Source organism: Penicillium brevicompactum (genome assembly GCF_028827555.1).
Source record: "Penicillium brevicompactum strain IBT 35665 chromosome Unknown utg000006l_segment0_segment0, whole genome shotgun sequence".
NCBI classification, from domain to species: Eukaryota; Fungi; Ascomycota; class Eurotiomycetes; order Eurotiales; family Aspergillaceae; genus Penicillium; species Penicillium brevicompactum.
In genome coordinates, this window is record NW_026623209.1 from 1,254,378 (window position 1) to 1,277,783 (window position 23,406).

Below are 23,406 nucleotides of genomic sequence, written 5' to 3' on the forward strand. Positions count from 1 at the left end.
GCTTAGTTTGTCATGTACAACACGAAATGCCATTGAGGGTTCATATAATTGTATAATTGCTACGTGGGGAATCAAACTGACGTAGAATAGAAGATAAATTGATTACATCGCTCGGAGCAAGAACGCGGTCGATGCCACTAGGAAAGCCCCAAACAGGGCCAACAAAGCAAACGCCTGCTGCCATCCATTAAATGTCCTTCTCTGGGCTTTGAGCATAATAGAAATCTCCTCTTCGAGCCTATCGCCCATGGCTGTGAGTGAGAATTCTTTCTCTGCTCTCGCCTTGCCAGCAGCAGCCATGCGCTCAGCGTCCTTGAGACTCAAACCGTAGAGAGCCTTGTCCATGACAGCAGTCCATTCCTCATCGGCATGGGCGTCCCGGAGCCAGCCCGTTTCGCCCTCGACAATAGTTTCCAGGGGACCTCCCGTATTTGATGCCAATACAGGGAGACCCACCCGCATCGCCTCAACTGGAACAATGCCGAAATGTTCGTTGATCGGGGTGTAGAGAAGAAGCTTGGATTGTGCGAGTAGAGTATCCTTGAACGCTGTAGGCACCGACAGAAGGAAGAGAACATCGATAGATTTTGGAATCGAAAGAGCAGATACGACCGTCTTGGAAGTCGCGGTTTCCAATCCAAGACCGGTAGCCAGCTTGTCTAGTTCCTGATGATATTGAACATTTTCTGGGACACGATTGTCGTAACCGCCTAGAGAGCCATGTCAGGAGAAACATTCACCAATGAGCAAAGCGACTTACCAGCAATCACCAATCTAGTGCCTTTCCTTTTCTCTGTGCCTAGCCCATGGTAAGCGCGAATGGCTAGCGCCATATCCTTCTTGCGCTCGAAACGATTAATGCTGAGCAATATCTTCTTCCCATTCCAGAGGGGATTCTCCTCCGTTTTCGTGGGCAACAAGGCTCCATCCATGTCAACACACGGGTAAATGACCTCAACATCACCCAGTCGATCCGAGCCAAAGACATCATGTAGGACACCGCGGGAGAACTTGGAGTTTGACACAACGCGATCCGACGCACTCATAGCCCACCCTTCAAACCAATCGAATGGGAAGCGGTATAGCATCTTCGCCAAACGAAGAAGCGAGCCGCCCTCGTCCCGGCGCGCAAGCAATTGATCCGGGAAATGACAGTAAAATAGGATGCGCTGACTTCGGGATTCGCGTGGACGGCCAAAGGATTTCAAAAATGGTACACAGGCCGCTAATTGGTCCACGATGAATATGTCGTCTCCGTCATTGGCTTTCTCCGTCGCCGAACCGAGCTCGCCCAGCAATGACACGGTGAGGTGGAGCTGGCGCAGCGCAGCCATGAGGATGTGGAGTCGACCGAAGACGTGGGCGGGAAAGATTGTGTTTCCGCGCACGCGGACATCTAGGGTGCCATCGCGAGCTTCTTCGAAACAGTGTGTCTTATCGCGGTGGGAGGTGTAGATCGTTACGCGGTGGCCGCGGTTCTGCAGGGCTAAAGCGACATCGATAATGAGTCGCTCGGCACCACCAATGCCCAGGTCCGGGTGAATTATTGTCACATTGGAGCGCTGGAGGCTCATGATGAGTGGTAGGGTTGTTGTCGGAGCTAAGCTTAGCTATCTTAAAAGACACGTGGGGTATACGCGTCATGTGATACACTTCTATGAAACTTTTAGGAGCCAAAGTGACTTCTGTCTGAATAAAGTAGAAAGAACATTCGTATGCTTTTATCGCACATTTATACGAGGTTCATAGTCGAGAATTATCATCGCCAAGGGGGGTTTTGTTAGGTATCGTCCCGGTTAATCCAACTTTGAGCTTCTCCACAACTTAGTATGGCAGTTGAGCTCTATACACAGATGCTAGAATTAATATTTGATGGGACCTCGTTCATTTCCATTCAAAGGCCGACCATACTGTCGTACTTTCAAGGAGCTCCGACAAATTTACCGCGTATGTTTGTAGATGCAGTCGGATCTGATATGGAATGTGAATGCCGGTGGGTATAACATCACCCGGATCGTACCTAGTATGGCCCAGCTCTCCCCAGACACTCGAACCTTTGTTTCGTTTTGATCTGATAACTGTCGAAGATCCAAAAAAATCGGCTTGGCATAGCTTATTTGAAGAGTGGAGTACGTTTGCGAACATCTGCATCTACTCCAACCCACTATGGAAGACAAGAATCCGAGTCAACATGTGAACCCTGAGCCCAATACACAAACACCCAGTATGGGCATCCAACATACACCTCGCACGAAATTGCAAGTTCAGCCCTATCAACCTGACAATGCAAAGCCCATACTCATGAATACAGCCGCCAAATCATCATCGTCATCTCGGGTTTCATAACAATGTTCATGACCTGCGCTATAATATTCGCCTATGGTGTTTATCAAGCAATCTATGAAGAAATGGCCTCCGCCCCAAACACGCCTTTCACAGGAACAAGCTCCTCGATAATCAGTCTAATAGGAACGGTCTCCATGGCCACAATGTCCATGGGCGGTCCCTTCATAATGACCTGGGCAAAGCTATACGGTCCTCAAACCGTGATCATGGCAGGTGGTCTAGTATTCGCTCTAGGCTGCATCCTCGCAAGTCTCAGCCAGCAGGTCTGGCAATTTGCGCTGACACAAGGTCTCCTCGTTGGGCTGGGGACGTGTATGGCATATGTGCCTACTATGTCCGTGGCACCAGGATGGTTCGACAAGCGCCGCGGTCTTGCGATGGGAATCGTGATTTCAGGTTCTGCATGCGGAGGCATGGTGTGGCCGCCTGTTCTGCGGGCGATCACCTCTGCGGTTGGGTTTCGAAATGCGCTGAGAATCTCAGGGTGCGTTGTTGCGGTGTTCGTGCCTATTGCTGGGTTTGCGTTGCGCTGGGAGCCGCAGTTTGGCGAGATGGTCGAACGCCAGACGGCTGGATTATCTCGGTGGACGGGGTGGGCGAGGGCGCCTCTGGTCAACATGGAAGTTGTCAAGTCCAAGAAGTTTATTGCACAGGCACTTGGATGTTTCTTACAGTCTGCGGGATATGCAACGCCGTTGTTCTTCTATGCAGCTTATGCCAGGTCTTTGGGGTATAGTGTTGTGCAAGCGGATGATTTCATCACGATCAGCAATGCGGCAAACTTCGTTTCCAGGATTGGAATCGGATATGCGGCTGATAAAATTGGGAGGCTCAATGTGCTTTTCTTGACGACTGTGTTGAGTAGCGTGGCTGTGTTTGGATTTTGGCTGCCATCGACTTTGGGGGGTGCAAATGCGTTGTTCATCATTTTTGCCATTCTGTACGGCTGCTTTGGAAGTGCTTACATCTCACTGTTTCCTGCAAGCCTGATCGAGCTGTTTGGTCAACACTTTACTTCAGTCAATGGGGCACTGTATTTTATTCGAGGTATTGGCGCTTTGCTGGGAACGCCGTTGACGAGTCTTCTGCTTCCTGGGGGTCTGCGTTGCATGATCCATCGACTTACCTGCGGGTTACTTATACAGTTGGCTTGCTTTTGTTTGCAGCGAGCATTGCCACGCTGTGGGTTAGAATTGAGGGTCGTTCTGGGACAAAGTGGACTTGGAAGCTGTGATGAGCATTATTTTTTGCATTTGAAACATGAAGCCGACAAAGAGGCTAGCAGATTGGTCGAAAATCCATCGAGAGTTTTGTCGGGAGAGTCTTCGAGCGAATCAGTCATCTCTATGAAAGGATTCCTCTCAGCTCAAGGAACTCCCTTTCTATAACTCCCCAATCGTCCGATATACTTTTTCAATCAGCACTACTATACTTTCGTTCGTTCAGAATTCTCTCACTTTTACTACCCATACACGCCTCCGAACTGAAGTTGCAAGTGAATCACCACGGGTCACTCCAACTTCACTTCCAAAGTGAAATCCAATCAGACTCCGTCCAACAGGAGTCCCTCACTTCCTCGAGTTCCAGTCCTTCACTCTTCCCCGATTCTCCGATTCTTCACTATCTCAGTTTTCCGGCCAGCCACACATATATCTTTTACAACTTCTTCAATTATCTATTCGCCGTCACTAGCAACTCGCGATGGCGTCGAACATAACACCAGCTGTCAGAGAGGGTGCGCTATAAGTTAAAGACATCCCCAATCGATCCAAGGCCAGGCAAAACGAGCAGCGAAAAGGGGTCGAAAAAGTGCTAGCCAGCAGCCTTAAAAAGGCAAGGAAGCAGCTAGCGGACCTTGAGAAGACAGCAGTTGCAAACAAAGACAAGCAGCCCTTTAATAGCTAGCTTGATCTAGAGTCCTGAATACCATCCTTCAACGATAAAGGCGAGTGGATACCGCCACCTAACCAGCTACACCTCTCCGACCTACAGGTCTACTATGCAAGCAAGAATCTAACAAATAAAGAACTGGCGACCCACTTCCCATATGATTTTGATTCAAACGGGAACGTCAGGTCGGCGAAGGTCCGTATGGGAAAAGACCCAGCGCCACTAGTTTGGGCCCACGGGCTGCCATGGATTGTGGTCAACCGAGGATCCGTCGTCTTGGGTGGAAGACTGCTAGCAGACCGCGTGGCACCTCTGAGCAGCAAGAGTGATGCCAATGTTGCCAGCAAGGGAGCCTGGTCCGTTGGCCTTATACTAGCTCCCAAGGAGTTTGTCGACATAAATAACCAGTGGGCACGACAGTTGGAGACTCGCAGCGGAGAAGCCAACATACGCGACGGACAGCAACTCATGGTTCCTCGCAATACATTTGGGCTTAGCTACCAACAGCTATCGAAAGGAAGCCGGCACACCATGTCAATACAAATGATCTCCGAGTAAAATTCAATACAACAACAAGCTGAAAAAGCACCAAATCCCCACCCAGCGTAACGTAAATCAATCTAGACAGCCGACGGAATGTACAAGTTTCATATCGAGCAATAAAAATCTAGACATGACATTATCATGAGTAGAAGAGAACAAAAAATATGTGGGGAAAAAATAGACACAATTGTGAGGGGCTATAGCACAAGGTATTGACGTTGAGGTTTGAGAATGTGACAAGTGTGGACGTGAAAGCTCATAATACAGGGAATTGGGCAAAGGGGTATGGAACAGGGTAAAAAAGCGTGGAAGAAAAAAAAAGACAAGAAATGTGAAAGGGTAGAAGGGTAAAAAAAATTCAAGAAAAAAACGATCACATCGCTTTTCACAACACTCAAGATTATGCTTAGAAGCAGTTGAGAGTGCTCTTCTTCTTCTTCTTGTTAAGAGCAAGCATGCGCTCCTCGAGTTGAGCACGGGCAGCCTCTGCTTCACGGCGGGCGTTGCGCTCTTCCTCAACAGCTTGAAGGGAAAGTCGGGCAGAGCTGCGTTCCTTTCGTAGAGAATTGAGTTCGTCTTCAAAGCCCCAGGCTTTCTTCTTCCATGCTTCGCAGTCGCTCTTGACTTTGCTGCTTTGTGTCTCAAGGTCACCGAGTGCTTCTTCCAAAGTAGCGGTGAGCTGCTTCTCGGCGTAGAGATGTTTTTCAATTGTTCGGATGCGGGCTTCTTGGTCCTCGGCCATCTGAGAATTGACGAGCTCCTTGCTAGCGTGACGGGAGCTAGGCGGGGAGACGCTTGACGAACCATTGGACTGGGAAGCGATGGTCGGAAGGGGAGGGAGTGGAATTGCCGGTGGAGGCGAGGGGAGGGAGGTGGCAGATGAGCTCTTGCGGAGGTTTGATGTGAGGGAGCTGCTGCGGTCATGAGAGCCGTCAGAGTTGCCGGTGTTCTTGATTTGAAGTTCCAGCTGCTCGATCCGTACTTGATAAGTCTCGATATCGCCTTCGTAGATCACGATCTTGGCCTTGGCGTCTTCCAGTGCTTGGTCACGCTCTTGCTGGATAATAGACAAACGGTTGTGGTGCTGGTCGAAGCTGTTGGTGATCTGCTCCTCCAACTCTTCGACGAGTCGCACGCTCTTCTGCTTCTCAATGGTGATTTCCTCAACGAGGGCTTCCTTCTTCTTGACCTGCTCATCCTTCTGGCGAAGAGTATCCTCCAATGTAGCCACCAAGAGAGCCAGCTCATTAACCTTGGCATCCTGAACGTTGTTCTTCTTAGTCAACTCGTCCAGGCGGCTGTCAGACTCCCCGTTGGCCTCAAGCTGCTTGCGGAGACCCTCATTGGTGTCTAAGAGTTCGGCATACTTGTCAGAGAAGTTCTGCTTTTGAGCCAGGACATCTTGGATCTGGTCTGCCAGTGTTTCGGCAGACACCTCAGAATTGAGAATAGTCGAAACAGCATTCAGCAATTTGACCAACTCATCGCGAGATTCCGCGATATCCTTCTGCAAAGCAGCCATAGATTGTTCATGCTCCGCGTCCTTCTCAGCAATGCGAGCATCATGATCAGCCTGCGCCGCAGCTTTGGTGCGCTCTTCTAGCTCAGCCAGCTGTTGCTTGTGAGATTCCTGGAGGGTAACCAGTTCATCCTGACGCGCGCTAAGAACGGATTTGTGAGAGGATATTTCCTTCTCAAGGTCAGACGCCCTGGAGGTGAGACCCAGGTCGACGGCCCCAGCATTGGTCGCTTCTTCGGTGGTGGTTTGGGCAGCCAGTTCACCCTGAGCAGCAGAGTGAGACTTCTCCAGAGCAGCGATAGTTGCAAGCTGAGTGGCAATGGTAGACTTGTGGCCTTCGATGTCATGCTTCAAGCTGTCCACAAGGTCTTGTTGTTCAACTCGACCACCCTCGAGCTCTCGAGCAGTAGTCTCCCTTTCGGTAGACTCACCGCCGTTGACAGCACGCTCAGATCGCATGGCCTCAACAGAAGCCAAAGCACTCTCCAGTTCAGCAAGTGTGCTCGTAAGCTGCGTCTCCGAGGATTGCAGGGAAACCAGAGCATTCTGGTGTTTTCCTTGCCATTCAGTGAGCTCACCTTGCAGAGCATCAATCTTCTTATCGGACTCCTCGGCGCCAGCATCCATTGCCCGAGTAGCACTCTCCTGGGACTTCAAGAGACCCTTCAAGGTCTCGATCTCGGCCATCAGCTCCTTCTGGCGAGTTTCGTGGGCTTCGCGAAGCTGGTTGATCTGCACCTCCTGGGAGACGACCTGATCGCGCAGCTGAGAGACCAGAGCCATATCCACAGGCGACGCGCCCGTCAAGCTGGACCGCTCTCTAGTCAGACCAGAGATGATAGTAGCTTTCATTTCCATTTCCTTCTTCACACCCTGGTTCTCAGTCTCAAGGGATTGGAGGCGCTCCATACGGCTTTGCAGCTCGTGCATGGTTTGATCCAAGTGGTAATCGAAGTTGTGCATAGCATCTGGTTTTTCGGCAAACTCCTCGGTAGCAATCAATCTCAGCCCAGTCAGGGCGCGAGTTGCGCGGTCCACACCAGACAGCAGGTTCTGGCTGGTCATGCGACGGATCATCTTGAACCCAGGGGTCGAAGGCGGCGAGCTCGACTTGGCACGCTGAGCTTCGGCCTTCAACTGCTCCACCAGTACAAGAATCTCTTCGTGCTCAGTCTGCAACTCGGTGTACTTCTGAGTCATGAGTTCGGCACTCTCTTGGTGCTCGGCGAGAATCTTGCGCATGTTCTCTGCTTCCTCTGGGTCCATTTGAACAGCAGAAAGGACCTGGGGGGTTGATGGGGCGGATGAAATTGCCTTAGATCCATCTTCAGAGGACTCGCGCAATGTAGATGGTTCCCCGGCCGAGGATAATTCCGAGGAGAGCGATTGCGAGAATGAGTGTTGTGCTCCAGACTTCGAGATTGGAGTGCCTCCATTCCCTAAAAAGACACAGGGCGTGGCGAATGTTCAGTTTGAATAGGAGCCGTGTGGCGGGCTTCATCGATCTTGTCTTGGCGAAGCTCGGCGAGGGCTTTGAGAGCCTGTTCATACTTGGACTCTAGAATCTCAAAGTCACCTACGGTGTTCTCATGCTGCATACGCAGATCGAACAGCTCCTGGGTGACAGTCTCCAGCTTGTCGGCAACGAATTTCGACTGTGCAGGGCTTGAGATGGGATCCTCGTAGGCAGCCTCTGAGCGTCGGGCCTCCAATCTGCTCGTGGCGGTTTCCAAAACCTTCAAGTCCTCGCCGGCAACATCGGTGTCAGAGTCTGAGTGGACAGAAGCCTCGTCTTCGACCTCCATGATAGGGCCGACAAGATCCTCATCGGACTCTGGAATGGCCGTCTCAGCTGCTTCGTTGAGAACATCCAGAGATGGCGTGTGTCTATGGGCAGACTGCATGCCTCTGCCTTGATGATTCTGCGAGTGGTTTCCATTTACACCCTCGCCACCATGCTGATCAAGTTGGCTGAGCAGGGTGTCTAGCTGGCCGAGGCCTCGCTGGCGTTCAACAACATTTTCCAGTCGCAGTACTTCACGTTGCATAAGTTCCATATCTTGATCAGCCTCGGAGAGACGTTCTTCAAGGGTAGAAATATACTCTTCACAGCTCGCCTCGCTGTCACGAGCGCGGCTAAGCTCCTTGCGAAGCTCTGCAACAATGGCGGCATGCTTTTCTTCACCACCAGAGTGGCCGTCAAGCCTGGACTCTAGTTCATGCAAATAAGTCTCGGTGCTGGCTTCTCGGTCTAGCAATTTCTGAACGCGGGCCTGAAGTTGATCCCGCACAGTCTCAACGTAAGCACACTTGGTCTCACGCTCGAGCAGATCACTCTCTGAGGTGGACAAGGAGGACCGAGTGTCAGAGAGCGAGGCTTCCAGGCTCTGAATAGTCTTCTCGTACTCCAGAACCATCTGTTCGACAGATTCTGCAAAAGACTTCGAACGCTGCATTCTCTCAACCGAGCTCTTTCCGATTTCCGAAGTGGCATCATCCGTCTCGCCGTTGGTGTGTGACTCTGAGTCATTGGCCATGGTTGAGATGAGCTTAGCATGGCGCTGGCTGAGGGAATTGTAGCTCTCTTGAACATCCAGGAGCTGGTTCTGGAGATGCTTCTCGCGCTCATGCTTGCGCTCGCTTCTGTCAGCGAAGCCACCATCCCTTCGCTCAGATCCTTCACTGCTGCGAATTTGTTGACGCAAGAAGTTCACCTCGGCCTTCAACCGGTCAATCAAGGCTTGCTTGTCTCCATCGTCGCTGATCTGCTGAATGCGAGGCTTGCTCTGGATTTTCCTCGCCCGCTGCGCATATTCAAGGGTGTTCAGAGTTTCGCTCAAGTGAAACTCCGCCGGGGTAACACAAGCAATCATGTAGGTATACGCGTTCCCACCTAGGGAATCCTGGAGTAGGCGGGTGAGTTTGGAGTCACGGTAGGAAACGTGGGACCCCTGGTGTTTTGAAAGTTGTGAGATGACCTTTCCGAGTGCTGCTAGACCGGCGTTGATGGAAATTCCTTCCTTTGCGCGTTCACCGGAAGCCCCGGTGTTTTTCAGCCGCTCACTGCCAGCCAAATCTACAAAGTGCAGCTTGCTGTCAACAGTGAAAGAGTCGCCGTTGTTGAAGGAGTCCGCGGGCATGGACATCCGCTTTTCCTTGGGTGTGGGAGTCGCTGGTCCGCCGCTAGTTTTCCGCTGGACCAAATTCAAACTGAACACGGCGTGCGACCGGGATGATTTGGCATTGATCGCGGTGGAGTCTGTCTGGCGGATGGCGGATCCAAAGTTCAAGACGCCGATCAAATCGTCGAAAGAGTTGATCTCGACTTGATGGAGGCCGGTTAAAATTATGCGGCCCTTGGTGTCTTCGCGGATTGTAACGTTGCTGCGGTCGCTTGTAGGGGTGGAGTCTGGAAGCAGCAAGTCTCTGAGGTGTTCGTTGTAGATCTGTATTTCCTCGTCAGCTATGGTCTGGGTGGGCTCTATGACCAGAAGCGCACCTCAACATAGGTAGCTTTGAGCTGCCAGGTCTTTTCTTTCTCTTGGTGAGGCTTCCCGAAGCTTGCAGCAGAGCTCATAGAATATCGCTGGGGTGTTCGGAGGCCAGTGGCAGTTGAGCTGTTTCTGTTGTGTTTTGGGGGTCCGTCTAATTTATCGAACAGCACCTGTGCGGCCCGGGGGATAATACCTAAACAAACATCACGGTTAGTCCCTGTGGGATCGACACAAGGGTTTAAAACTCACCCATATTTTGCGCAATCTTCTGTTCATTGGGGCCTGAAGTACCCATGGTGAATGACTTTCCGGCACCGGACTGACCATACGCCATAATCGAGACATTGTAACCTTGCAGGAACGAGTTAAGACTATCACTGACGTATTCCCAGATGCCTTCCTGCTCGGTGGTTTCGGGGAAAATGCGGTCAAAGGTAAACCACTTCTGAGCATTGGGGACATCGACGGTCAGGTTATTGGAATCGACGACTTGGACCATTGAGCGTTGGAATCGCTGGGGGACTAAATCGTAGCCGGGGTCGGTGGGTTTCAGTGGTGGTCGCACACGGACAGCTGCGCGAAGTCAGTTGAATTGAATTTGGATGCGGTCCGGGGAAGGGCGAGAGACATACCAACTTTGACTGCAGTCTTGCCAACCTCGTCGGATGCACGGCTCCCTTGTCTGCTGCTCATGCTGAGGCGACTGGTACTGCGAGGAGTGCGCATGACAGCACTGATGGGTCGCGGGGCTGCGCCCGTCGGCGACGCTGGCGGTGAAGCGGTCATTCTAACCACGCCAGGTGGAATAGAAATTCGAAATCAAAGCAGATGAAGGTCGGTAGTCATGAGGCGCAAAGGAGGCCTGGTGTGAAGTGAGCCAAAGTTCTCCCCAAGTCCAAGCAGCAACCAAAACACCACACAAAACATGTAAATACGTACCTGCAGTACTCCAGAACAATGTAACGATAGAAAGTAGGGAGGTGGAATAATAAGAAGATGCAGGTCTGGAGAAACTGGACGTGCACAGACCCAATAGAGTTTAGCGTGGTGATTTTAAGATGAAGGAGATGCTTTGGACCCAAGCGAGGACCGCTGGTTCAGGGGCATCTCTTCTTTGGGTCTCTACGGAGTACACGGGAGTATCAACACTACACTTCCCTCTCCTATATCTTCGTTTTTTTCTCATACCACTACTAATTTCCCACGGACTACTCCGTACTACTTATTCTTGTTACCCTTTAACTCTGTTTCTACCCATTTCACACTGTTATTGCTATCCCTTAAATACTCTGAACACATGGTTCAATAGCGTCTTGCCTTACCTCTTGTTCGCCCAAACGGCTACTATGGCGACTATTTCATACACTATGTCCTGGGTGAACCCAGGTCTCCACCTAGCCGCAAAAGAGAACACGTTCTTGTCGTTCGTTTCAGATGTTCCTTTTAGGCTCATCTTATGCACTCCGTATTGGTACCTTTGTTCCTTGTATACCTAGTCTCCGCTCCAGGGCTGAACGGTAAAATTCTCCTCTCACAGTGAACCGTGTATACCGCAACATGTCGATCGCTGCGCGTTCACTTCCACTTAGAGTCTAATTCATGGTCAAAGACGGGCCAGCCAGACCAATCTAGTAAAACCTCCTAGTGCCGAGGCTCCACATCAACTGACCGCGATCTGGGTCTAGAGCTGGGTGTGGTGAGATTCTACTCCTACCCTGCAGAACAATGATAGGGGATGGTCTGAAAATTTGGATTATTAGGACTTATTAAAGTAAGCCCTAATTGGATTGTGAACCATAACTTGGTAGGAGATTACTCCGTACTCCCAAAATTCAGCAGCAGAAATGTCAAATTTCTGTCACCTTTTTGACTTTGCAATTTAATCTCGGGTGAAAGGTCCACTCCAAAGCAGGGGGACCGTTGAAGGATCGACGATGTCTTGGTTCGGAACAGAGTGTATACTGTGTAGATTTTGTGTTAAATAGTGAAGAAACAATAAAAGAAAAGATTTATTTACGATGTATAACTAGCATACTGAATTCATCTATGGACACTCTAAAGCAACTTCACGAAGGGTTCTCATTGTTTTTGATTGGATCTTCGTTCCAGGCAAATGTTCTATCACGCTCAGGAGAGAGAGAAAAAACATCCAAGGGCATATACACATCGGTCTCTAAAGTAATTCTCCGACGGTCCCCTAAGTATCCACACTAGTCAAAATAATTGGGAAGAAACTACAAAAGCATCACCATCTCCGGAACGTCCACGGATATCCAGGGGTTGATTGCTAACTAATATTAGACACTTTAATCTCACTCAGTGTAACTAGAGTACCAGACTCCCTCTGTCATTCCGGGACACGAGCATAATGTCTCTCATTGCCATGTAATTATGTTTCACATCAGACATTGATTGTAACTACCCCTTTGTCTTTCTTTCGCAAACTATATTGTCCAAAGCCAAAAATCAAAAAGCCAAGCTCGAAGCCAACCTTCAAATATGAGGTCTGTGCTTCTCAATTCCATGAGGACATCTCCACCGACGCCGCCAAAGGCTCACAGTTCGTGAGACGACTTACCAAGAGACAAAGGCCCCTTCTTGACCATGATTGTAAGCACCTCATATAGTACATCTGCAGCAGCCCTGTGGTTATACGTTAGTCTCATTCAGGTACATAGTTCAATGCTCAGAGGAACCCACATCGTCGACAGCTCCGCATTGGTATCATACGCGGGTGCCACCTCCACAATGTCTGCACCGATAAAGTTCAACCCATCGAGGCCTCGGATGATCGTTCGCAGTTCGCGAGTAGACCAACCACCAGTCTCTGGTGTACCAGTAGCGGGGGCAACTGTAATCATTGTTAGTGACAATACTAACACCCGACATCTCAAACAGGAAGACTTGCAAGCAGGGTCCAGAGTATCGATATCGATCGAGAGATAAACCGGGTTGTCTGTCCCCACACGGTCGCGAATCTTCTTGATGATACCGTCCGTCCCTGATATAGTATAAAAGCTTAGCAATGGTGGATTCGAGTGACAATAACATATGTCAACTTACCAATAACATCAATCTCTCGGGCCTCGACAATCTCAAACCCGCAGTAACCATCATTCTCGTAATCAGAGGGCCCGGAGAGAGTTGTACGGATTCCAGCATGGATGTTAGTATCGTTCTTCAACAATCCTTCCATCGCCGCATGGTAGAAGTATGTGCCGTGGTTGATAGCAGCGACCTGGCTGGGAGACCCTCCAAAAACTTTGGGCTTCCAAGAATCCCTGAAAAAAAATTGTCAGCGATTCTCATCTACCCGTAGGAAAGATATTCTCACAAGTGACTGTCGAAGTGGATGACTGTGACAGGTCCATAGGCCTTGTTAATACTCCGCAGCAAGGGAAGTGTGATAGTATGATCACCACCGAGCGTGATGACACGAGGAAGAGTCTTGCCAGCTCGCGAAAGGCCCAATTTGTCTGCATCCGTGAAAGGCTTGCGCATTAGAACACTATTGTGCCCTTCCTCGATCTGCTGGATCGCCCAAGCGTTGTCGTATCTACATCATTGTCAGTGTCTAGATCTGCTTGCGCTATCGGCTGATGTCTCTTGGGTAACAACATACGAAGTAACAGGCACATCGCCGCAATCCATGATCCGCATGTCACTGGTGAAAGGGTTCGCCTCTAATGGGACGTTGTATCCACCACTAGATCCCAATTTGTATCAGTAACGTGTCCATGCGACTTCCGGATCTCATGTCTTATGGGGCTGCAACGTACTAGAGATTCAGGCGCCGAGAGCCTTGTCTGATACCACTGGGTCCGAACCGTGCGCCGGGTCTGTATGAGGTTCCAGTGTCGAACGGGGCACCTTGAAGTTGAGATAAGTCAACCAAAATTCGACATCCATGGATATGATCTTCTGAGCTTTTGACTGACCTAGGAAGGCGATGTCGTATTTCTCAGCATCACTAGACAGGCATGGGAAGTAGGGAAGACGCCCGAAAGTTGAGATCCCGGAAAAGACAGAGTCCGCCTATGATGTCGATTAATCCATTTTCTCTTCGACATCTCGACATTATGATCGTGCTTACCTGTGTACCACCATCTCCTGGTAGTGTGTTGTACCAAAGTCCCTGGTGTGGGCCCGCAAGCTGGGATTGGCCGTGGTCACCATGGGCTGTGGCCAGCGCAAAAAAGGCAATTGAGCTTGCGAGAGAGACAATCATTGTAGTGGTAGCTTTGGAAGGCGACGGATTATCGATGAAATCTTGGGAGATCCGAAAACAAGCGCCCTATTTGGTGCAGAAATGTATGGCGGATGCCTCCATGATATATGTTTCTACCCAAGGCTGTGGCTCGTGTTGAGCGAACACCTGGGAATTACCATTCCGAGTTGAAATGAAAACATCCTTGAACCTTGGAAAACGTATCGCTCAACCTGTCATGCGAGAGTAATCCACTCCTTTTCTTTCCCTAAAATGGAGTTGATTGACAAGAGCTCGGCAATACCTTCTATCGGGCCTTCATTATCCAAAGATTGGCCATGGCTGGGGACAAGACCTAAACAAGGAAGTCAAATCTCATAACTGGGCAGAGAGAGTTCTGTCCCACTCCTGACAACTTCCTTTTAAGGATTCTCGTCTGGATGAAGCCAATTGATGGGAGATGCGGTACGACAGCTTGGCCACAGCGTACATACATCATGCAAGGTAAAGCTGGTACAGCAGCCCCAAAATGGTAGGCCGGGGGAGTGGGACCATGTAAAACATCAAAGTTGGAGAAGATAGGGAGCACATTCAGGGCTTTAGGTGTACGCTTTGGCTTATCGGGTCGTGGTCATTGGTGGATGCCGATCTATAAGATCTAGAGGGGCAAGCCCACATTCCGACAACGGAGCGCAATGATGATGAGGGACATGGTACACCAATTTTTGACCCTTGATGTAGATTTTTCCAATATGTAGTACTATCAATGGTGAGGCTGTCAATGTGTACGTTGGGTTTTGCCTACAGAGCAGGGTATGTCTAATAGAAGCGGTAGATCTCAATAGCATCGCCGACTGCTGTTCAAATGGCATAAGACTGGAGGAAGACTAAGTAATTTACCTAACTATGTGACAAGTTCTGCGACCAAAACGCACTTTCGAGTATCTTAATCAGACCCATCCTCTAACCTTTCATGTACATCCATGCGTTGGAAAGCCTTCTGCACTTCAGCGCCCCAACGACTGCGCGCGACAATGATCCACTCAAGAATTCCCACCAAGTACAACGCAATACACTGCCCAGCCCACAAGCCCTGTAGTCCCCAGCCATTGAACGCAAGCCAAATCCCCAGCGGCAGCGCACCACAGTAATAACTCACCAAATTCACCAAAGCCCCCACATGCTGTCGTCCCATTCCTCGCAGACTTCCACCACAACTTCCATTAAGTCCATCTGCAATCTGGAATAACGCCACATACGGCAACACCTCGGCTGTAAGTCTCACAACACTCGTATCATCATTGAACAATTTCGCGAAGTGGTCCCGGGTCCCGATAAGAACTGCCAGCACAACACCACCAAAGACAATGCTTAGTGCAGCGGACGTGTGTGCAGCCCGTGCTGCACCTTTCTCGTCCCTTTTACCTAGTAGATTCCCAATGCGCGCAGATGTTGCCACCCCGATGCCGAAAGGAATAGTGTTGAGTACTTGATCAGCTGTCATGATCACACTCTGGGCAGCCAGAGAGACGGTGCCCAGTCGCCCAGCCGCTAAGGCAACTATCTCAAAAGCCCACCATTCCGTCCCAACGTGTATAAATCCCATTAGAGCGAGTTGCGCGAATGTGCGGAGGTTTTGGAATGCCTCGCGAGACCATCCGCCCCAACACTCGGAGCCTTCGATGAAGCGTGCGTAGAGCACCAACAAGGCAAATGAGAGCCAGTAAGAAATTCCCGTGGCTAGAGGCGCGCCTAATAGACCCATCTCAAACGTGTAGCAGAACAAATGGTTGAGAGCGGCATTCAGCGGCGATGTGATGAGAAGAACATAAGTTCCAGCTCGCATGATTCCTTCTTTGTAGTTAGTTTATGTTTCTCGGGATTTCCACGCCAAACGCACCTTGAGCTTGTAAAAACTTCTTCATAACTTCGAAGTAGATGTAGCCCAGGCCTCCAGGAATCAGACAGGTTAAAAACCTAGCGCTATCATGCGAAAGCTGTGGGTCTTGTCCAAGAAACAAGAAGAGAGGTTCCGAAAAAGTCCACAATATAGCGACCGGTACATAGAAAAGCCCCAGGACCAAGAATCCACGTTGTAGCAGGATTCCCAGATCATGCTTGTTTGAACTGCCGGTAAAAGAGGAGGAAGCAAGCGTGTCGATAGCCGTTGTACCTCCGAGGGCGATCATCCAAGCCGTTACCATAGCAAACATCTGCGAAAACGCACTTGCTGCGAGGTTCTCGGGCGACGAGCGTCCGATGATCAACACAGATACAGTTTGGAGACTGTTTTGTAGAGCATATGCTAGGATCACGGGTATGGAGTCTTTGAGCAAGATCCAAAACTCGCCTAGAACCAAAGTTCGTGAGAATGGCCCTTTCTCTTCTTCGGCATCGCGCCATGATGAGCCGTTGTGGATGGGTTTTGGGAGGAGGGGGCACGCTCATCTTGCTGAGCGGCATGAGTACTTCTAGATTCCGACATGTCGACAAGTTGCGGTGGGAGGAAGCTCAGCTCACGATTGAGAATAGCGTCAATGTCAATACTCTGGGTTTTGACGGCGTTGAGCAGCTTAGGGTGGAATGGACTCTAGGGTCTAAGGCCACAGACACAGTACGGTGTGTGATTCCACCTGACTCTAAAGCAAGGGAGTTGAGAAGAGCAAAAGATGTTGCATGAGAGTCTCCTGCGCTGAAATGGTGTTTCCTTTTTTTTTTCTTTCTTTTTTTCAAGACCCATGCTGCGGCCAGCGTGGAGTCGGTACATTGCCTCGTGAATTTCCACAGCTTGCGTCAACCAACCACAATGACAGCAAGTCCCCAGCTACAATCTCTATGATGACTCCATAGTCGAGGCAATCAAAGACGCTGGTTCTGTAGGTGGTGTATCTTTGCTCCACTGTCATGCCGTTTTGGGGAGATGTTGTAGACTCCCGTCCGATCTCGGACCATCTGTTTTGCGGACTTCGAATCTTGTAAAATTTCGAGCGCGTTGGAGCCACGTTGAAGTGATTTCGGAAAGTTTGCGGTGCACGGCTGAATAGACAGGTCTAGTCTCGATCTTTGCCCAGGTGTGATGTCAGGGTCTCCGTGCCTATCGGATATCCTTATCAGCAATGGCGGGGAACGGGATCGGCCCTGGGTCTTCCCGTTGCCCCAAACAGGAAGTTGACTAGAGCTGCATGTCGTTTCAATCTCAGAATAACCTTGATAAAGTCAAATATAATAATTCTTATGACTGTCAATGGTAATAATGTTATCTAGTATACTATCTCCATGTCGATCCGACAAGCCGCAACTTTACAATCAATGATGAGCCGACTGGTTGAATAGTCCGCGCTCCATGATATGATATTTCCGAAATTCCCCTACGTTCCTTCAATCACAGTCCAGTATATCTTCACGAAAATGCAAACTCAATTTCTCCTTCTCTGTATGGTTCTAGGTAATTGTGAAATACTCGGGTACTTGGACATAGAGGCTAGGGATCCCTACTCCGAAGAGGAAATTTTCGGGGATCAACCATATTACAAGATTCTCGGAGGATTAATCGGTACCTTACTCCAATTCTTATACGGAGTACATATGAAAGTGTCAGATCATCTGCCGTGCTTATCTTCTTCCAAAGTGACTCTTATCATGCCTCATAAACAGCTGATTGGTCAATCTAAGACTATAACCATAACCACACCCCTGTCATATGACACCAACCGTTATACGGCTTTGAAATATGCCGGGAATTACGAAAGCTTCACTTCGGGCTCTAAGCTATACAAATATGCCAATGTAGCACGATACTTTTGACACGATTCGATATGTGACCGCATACCTTCCGGTGGAAATCAAGCAGCACGATTCCATATCAACGTGCTTTATGAAACTTGGGAGGACTTGGGACAATACTTGGTACGTTTTGATAGAGATCTAGTACTTTGAGCTAGACCCTTCGTAAACGCATGCTAAAACATGATTTGCAGGATGATAAACCCTAATGCATGTCTGACTGATCTCTACGTACAGTGTAGCTTATCAGGCACAACATGTTGGCTATTTCGACCTCGGGGCCCATATGTTCTGAATTCTCTTTTATTCCAGACTCTCCTTTACTGAAAAAGGACTCTGTGGTCATTTCTATTATAATTTGGTACTTCGGTTAATCCTGAAGCTATTGAACACTCCCTAGAACGAAATGACATCTTCGTCAACGATTGTCAACGAGAAGTGCGAGACAGGAAAGAACAATGTCAAGAACGATGACCCAGAATCGATCGATACTTCAGTGGGCCAAGACACGCATATCCTCTACAATGCAGCAGTCAACAAAAATGGAATCAAGCTTCACCCACAGCCGACCGCCGACTCCCTGGACCCGTTGAATTGGTCAAGTCTTCAAAAACATGCCATCTTATCGATAGTTATGCTCAAGTGCGTATGAACTCAGATCTAACACTTTGCCTGTCTACCTTGGCAACTGATGAATGAAGAACTCGGCTTAGCCTGTCCATTACTGACCGTCGTGAAAAATTCACAGATATTTCCTTTTTACATATCTCACCACTACCACAGTTCCCTCATTTGTGGAAATCCAGAATCAATTTCAGATCACCTATTCGCAAGTTAATTGGACACTCGCCGTGCCAGCATTGGGGCTTTCCGTTGGTCCCCTCATATGGTCATCACTTGGTGATATCTACGGTCGAAGGGTGGTTTTTATAGTTGGAACAACCATATCGTTGATATCCACTGTTGGCGCTGCCGTCGCTGATACATACTCGGGGTATATGGCTGCTCGCTTTTTCCAAGGATTTGGAGTAAGCCCGGCATCTACAGTTGGAATGGCAGTCGGTATGTCCTAGCTGTTCATTCCTGATAGCACACCTTTCCAAATCCTGACCTGATCTAGTGAACGATCTATTCTTCGATTATGAGCGTGGCCAAAAATTAGGCCTGTGGGTTCTAGCAATTGATACTGGTACATTACTTGGACCGACTTGTAAGTTTGTTAAGATACCCCCATCATACCAAGGCTGCGTAATAACTTTTCATGGTAGTTGGTGGCTTCTTGAATCTTGTCAGCGCGGCATGGATTAATTGGTTTACTGCCATTCTCTTCGCCGCGTTATTGCTTCTTGAAGTCTTCTTTATGCCCGAAACCCTCTACCCGCGCAACAAAATGCTTGAGCAAATGCCTCGTCTTGATCACAAGGATATCTCGGGGGATGTTGAGAAGCAAGTAGCTGGGGTTGACGCGACCACGTCACTTGAACCAACGGAGACCCTGATATCGGATCTACGTCGGACAAAAACCCTGCCTTTCATAAATTATCAACCAGTTCCCGGCATGCGCCATCCCAAACCGTGGGACTCGCTTACTCGATTTATCTTGACGTTTCAATTACCCGCGGTGGTTGTGGCAGTTTTGGGGTATAGCTTCGTGTGGTACTGGTGGATTCTGTCTGTTATCACGATGGTACCCGCAGCCTATGCGAGCTATACACCTCTCATACAAGGTCTCTTGTTTCTCGGGCTCTTCCTCGGAACTGTTATCTCGGAATTCGGCTGCTCTGGGAGGCTGAGCGATTTCATAGTTGAAAAGCTTTCGACACGGAACGGCAACATTCGTGTCCCAGAGATGCGATTGTGGCTGGCGTACCCAGCAATGTTGATCACCACAGGTATTTGGGAATTCCCACTTATCATCTTCAAACCCCACTGACGTGTCGAAATGTTATAGCCGGGTTGATTCTTTGGGGAATCAGCGTGGATCAAGGTTACCACTGGATAGTAGGCCAGGTGGCATTCTTCTTCTGTAAGTCACATATTCCAACTGATCTTGAATGGAGGTTGATCTAACTGCTCTTAAGTCGCGGCAGGTATTCAAATTGGTAATACAGTCACTACCAGCTACATCATTGACTGTTACCCGCTCCAAACAACAAGCGTGATTACCTTCTATGCCGTGTTTCTGAATTTGAGCGCTTTCATCAATCCTGTTAGTCATCCAAGTCTCGCTGTTGCTGATCTATTCAATGCTGAGCAGTCACTAACATTTCATTTGTGTATAGTTTTTCATTGCACCTTGGCAAGCTTCTTCTGGCTGGACTTGGACATTCGCTTCTCAAGGCATCATTGTAACGGTTGGCGGATGTTTGGTATTCGGTGCTTTGCATAAATTCGGACCTTGGTTGCGCAATAAGGCAGTAAAACCTTCTTGGGTCAACCCAGAGTTTGATATGGATCTTGAGGAGCGGTCTTAGAGATCACTTTGCATTAGGCTCACGACCTTAGGACAATGTCGTTACCTTGGAATGAACGAGATTCTTCTATCGTGAATTCTTGATGAAATTCCGGGCGAAAAATAATAAGACATCGAGGCAGTAGTGGTATAGTTGCTTCGGCAATATTGTCAGAAAAATGAATCCAAACAGCAGTCAGGTAACATCTGTATCGCCAAATTGCCCTTTCGACGATGGGGAGCGAAACCGTGCTGCCTACCTATCGATGAGAGCAGATATGTACCATGGAGTAATTCATTGTGAGACGAGAAGAGGAAGAAAGGAGCGGGAAGAAGGAAGGGGAGAGAGAGAGAGAGAGCTCTTTTGGTCTACACTAGTTTTCTACTTTCGGGTGGGGAGCCCGACAAACCAGGCAGCCACCATGGGCTCCGAAACTACTTTCATAAAGATCCATGGATGACCTGATCTATGACAAATTCATGACATCCACCTGGGCACCGGGGCACCTGGGCATGACCTCGGTAGTGTGTAGGTGTCATAGTATCACTTGTCATGCTTTATCAAGCCGTCCCTGAAAATCATCCGCCACAGTTCGTACACACCTACGAGAATATGCCTTCAAGACGTTGATCGACTGGTTGTGTATCATGACTCGACGCCCTCTCACACCCTTTCGCAGTCTTTTGCGGCTCCTTGATCCACCCTTAAAGCCCAAATCGGCTAAGCCACGGAAATTCGAGACACAGTGGGAGATCCCATTAGAGATAGTTGAAGTTATATTTCAGCTACTTTCAGACCTGGATCGAGCATGTCTTGCAGTATGTTGCAAAAAGCTGCATGCTTACTATGTCTTATACAACAAAAGACATCGGATATCTGTCTTATCAACAGTTCCAAGAACGCTGCTACTTCGTCGCCTACAAAACGATCGCTGGGTGTACTGTATTAGATGTGAAAATCTTCACCGACGCTCCAAATGGCGGTCTTTCCGATGCAGTTGGACATTTGGTACGACGCCTACTATATCCGACTGCAATGTTTGGTGCGATCCTCAACGCAATGAGATAGTTGACATGTGTCCATGCTCGAGCATCACATATCATCAAAAGCAGCACCCGTTGCGGTACTTTCAATCTCAAGTGGAGTCTCCAGGACAATCATACTATCGCTTGTTCCGAGAGAGGCTGGTACATCACTGCGTCGTTCAACATCCTCTAGTACGGGTTTTCATTTCCACAAAAGCTGAAATCAACAGTATGACCAATAAATTCGAAGTGGAATCTCAGTTCACGTTCCAGACTTCCGAACAAACGGCTTCATCACGACTTTTTCGAAACATCAGCTCCAGACTGAACAGATACGAAACTGAGTCCTGGCTCAAATGCTTTTTTAGTGAAGCTCAACCCGATTTCTTCATTGGAGAAGCAAAGTCTAATTGGTACCAATGCCACGACTGGGAAGTTGCGGAGAACAGACCATATACTTTCAGAATAACGCTACGCAGGTATTTAGGGGGTGATGGGATGCCCAGCAAAGGTTGGAAGGATAATTGCCATACTAAGCAGATTGCCCCCTGGACACACGCCCGAGAAGAGAAGATAGGGGCACAGGTCCTTAAGAGACCTTAAAAATTGATATGTATAGTAGTACTGGAAAAGACACTTGAAAAGACACTTGAAAAGACACTTGAAAAGACACTTGAAAAGATGATTGAAAGAGGAGGCCAAAGGGTAAAGGCTCAATGCCAGATAGGAAATTATTGTATTGGAAATGCTGAAATTGACCCTGGCCGCTATAGACCTGCGTAATCAGGGCACTCTATCGCTAATGTATTCGCAGGTATGAAACGTCTAAAACAGCAATGGCAAGTAAAGTGGTGTATACACAGAGAACAAAGAATGAATGCGGCACTGCAGAGCATATTGCCTGCATTGTCATACGGGCTGAGCACAATGATAGATCATGACCAGTGCAACGAGTTGAAGACAACTACTCTTCAGAATAAACTCATTCTCCATCCTTGGCTTTGGCATCGACCTCCGCCATAGCCTCTGACAAACTGGGAGTGTTCTCACCCTTGAGGTAGTTCTCAAGTTCGCCAACCTGCTTGCCACCCTGGACCCAGCGCTCACGATAAGCTTCACGTCGCTGTTCGGCCAGCGTATTCAAAGCAGGCCAGTAGGTCGCATGGTCGTATCGGAATTCAACATCACCCCCAACAGACTTCATAAGGTGGCTTGGTGGAACGTGCTGACGCAAATCCTCGTTGAACTTGAGTTTCTCCCGGGTGTTGGGGTCAATGAATGGGGTGATGAGCTTGAAGAATCCCCAGATCATGAATGGAACTGTGTGGAGGGTTAGATCATGGTAGGATTTGAGATATACCAGAGATCACTTACCATTGATCACGAGAGCCCGACCAAGTCGCTCAGGGTAGTGGTTCTGCAAGAAACCGAGGGTCTGCTTGGCCTGGCCCATGCTAGCGTTCTGGCCAGACTTGGTCTCGTTGAAGTTGACCAGCAGTGCAACTGTCTCTTGATCGGGTCCCATGAGGTCGATGGCTCGCTCCAACATAAAGACAAGATGCTCAAGTTGGCGATCACTCTTCTCTGTGTTCTGGTTGGAAGGCAGAAGGTACAAGCAAGGTCGGCCGTTAATATCATATCCCAAAAGAACCTGCTTGCCAGTCTCGTTCTCGATTGAGATATAATCCGGAGTGATTTTCTCCAGGCCATATTCACGGCGCCATGTCAAAGTGCTCTGGAGCCGGGTCTCAGCTTCGGAAACATTCCACTTGGTCGCACGCAAGTAACGAAGGAGACACTCCCGAGTCAACCACATACGCTCATCTTCAGTGATGGGTGCAGTCGGAGCGCCCTTTTCGGCCTTGGTGGGGACTGTGGTCCAAGACGAAACGGTCTTTAGCACAGCTTCATACTTGGACTTTTGGTCCGATGTGAGCTGTGCGGGAGCTGCGGGCTTTGCGGAGTCCAGAGGTTTAGCGAATGGTTTTTGGATGAGACCATCTGCAGCAGAAGTTGGCAGTTCGAGATCAATTGACTTCGATGCAGACTGGAGGATGGCGGGTGTTGACTTCGGTGCCTGAGCGGTATCACCGTTGCTAGGAGCAGGTGCAGGCACGGCCTCCTGGTTAGACATGATGAAATCTAT

At 49.1% G+C, this 23,406-nt stretch overlaps 8 protein-coding genes across 8 annotated transcripts; 3 read left to right on the forward strand and 5 right to left on the reverse strand.

Moving 5' to 3' along the window:
* Positions 1-102: 102 nt before the first annotated feature.
* N7506_008669 (GDP-Man:Man(1)GlcNAc(2)-PP-dolichol alpha-1,3-mannosyltransferase) lies at positions 103-1,574 on the reverse strand (the record flags this gene model as incomplete). The annotated part of the gene is made up of 2 exons (XM_056957962.1): positions 103-710; positions 761-1,574. The coding sequence occupies 2 exons, from the start codon at positions 1,572-1,574 to the stop codon at positions 103-105; spliced, it is 1,422 nt and encodes a 473-aa protein (XP_056807352.1).
* Positions 1,575-2,166: 592 nt separating this feature from the next.
* Positions 2,167-3,580, forward strand: N7506_008670 (uncharacterized protein; the record flags this gene model as incomplete). The annotated part of the gene is made up of 3 exons (XM_056957963.1): positions 2,167-2,224; positions 2,293-3,444; positions 3,513-3,580. The coding sequence occupies 3 exons, from the start codon at positions 2,167-2,169 to the stop codon at positions 3,578-3,580; spliced, it is 1,278 nt and encodes a 425-aa protein (XP_056807353.1).
* Positions 3,581-4,437: 857 nt separating this feature from the next.
* On the forward strand, positions 4,438-4,794 carry N7506_008671 (uncharacterized protein; the record flags this gene model as incomplete). The annotated part of the gene is made up of 1 exon (XM_056957964.1): positions 4,438-4,794. One exon carries the CDS (start codon positions 4,438-4,440, stop codon positions 4,792-4,794), a length of 357 nt encoding a protein of 118 aa, XP_056807354.1.
* A 391-nt stretch (positions 4,795-5,185) lies between these two features.
* Positions 5,186-10,578, reverse strand: N7506_008672 (uncharacterized protein; the record flags this gene model as incomplete). Its single annotated transcript, XM_056957965.1, has 4 exons — positions 5,186-7,633; positions 7,750-9,779; positions 10,042-10,365; positions 10,425-10,578. 4 exons carry the CDS (start codon positions 10,576-10,578, stop codon positions 5,186-5,188), a joined length of 4,956 nt encoding a protein of 1,651 aa, XP_056807355.1.
* A 1,769-nt stretch (positions 10,579-12,347) lies between these two features.
* N7506_008673 (agmatinase) lies at positions 12,348-14,020 on the reverse strand (the record flags this gene model as incomplete). The annotated part of the gene is made up of 9 exons (XM_056957966.1): positions 12,348-12,435; positions 12,493-12,643; positions 12,689-12,793; positions 12,856-13,073; positions 13,127-13,348; positions 13,415-13,498; positions 13,572-13,662; positions 13,731-13,827; positions 13,886-14,020. The coding sequence occupies 9 exons, from the start codon at positions 14,018-14,020 to the stop codon at positions 12,348-12,350; spliced, it is 1,191 nt and encodes a 396-aa protein (XP_056807356.1).
* A 925-nt stretch (positions 14,021-14,945) lies between these two features.
* N7506_008674 (MATE family efflux transporter) lies at positions 14,946-16,589 on the reverse strand (the record flags this gene model as incomplete). Its single annotated transcript, XM_056957967.1, has 3 exons — positions 14,946-15,853; positions 15,900-16,442; positions 16,520-16,589. Coding segments are annotated over 3 exons (1,521 nt in total), but the record flags the coding sequence as incomplete, so codon positions are not given.
* Positions 16,590-18,188: 1,599 nt separating this feature from the next.
* N7506_008675 (uncharacterized protein) lies at positions 18,189-20,256 on the forward strand (the record flags this gene model as incomplete). The annotated part of the gene is made up of 7 exons (XM_056957968.1): positions 18,189-18,424; positions 18,531-18,844; positions 18,903-18,992; positions 19,051-19,674; positions 19,734-19,808; positions 19,864-19,991; positions 20,065-20,256. 7 exons carry the CDS (start codon positions 18,189-18,191, stop codon positions 20,254-20,256), a joined length of 1,659 nt encoding a protein of 552 aa, XP_056807358.1.
* A 1,986-nt stretch (positions 20,257-22,242) lies between these two features.
* Positions 22,243-23,394, reverse strand: N7506_008676 (CRAL/TRIO domain protein; the record flags this gene model as incomplete). Its single annotated transcript, XM_056957969.1, has 2 exons — positions 22,243-22,580; positions 22,635-23,394. 2 exons carry the CDS (start codon positions 23,392-23,394, stop codon positions 22,243-22,245), a joined length of 1,098 nt encoding a protein of 365 aa, XP_056807359.1.
* Positions 23,395-23,406: the final 12 nt, after the last annotated feature.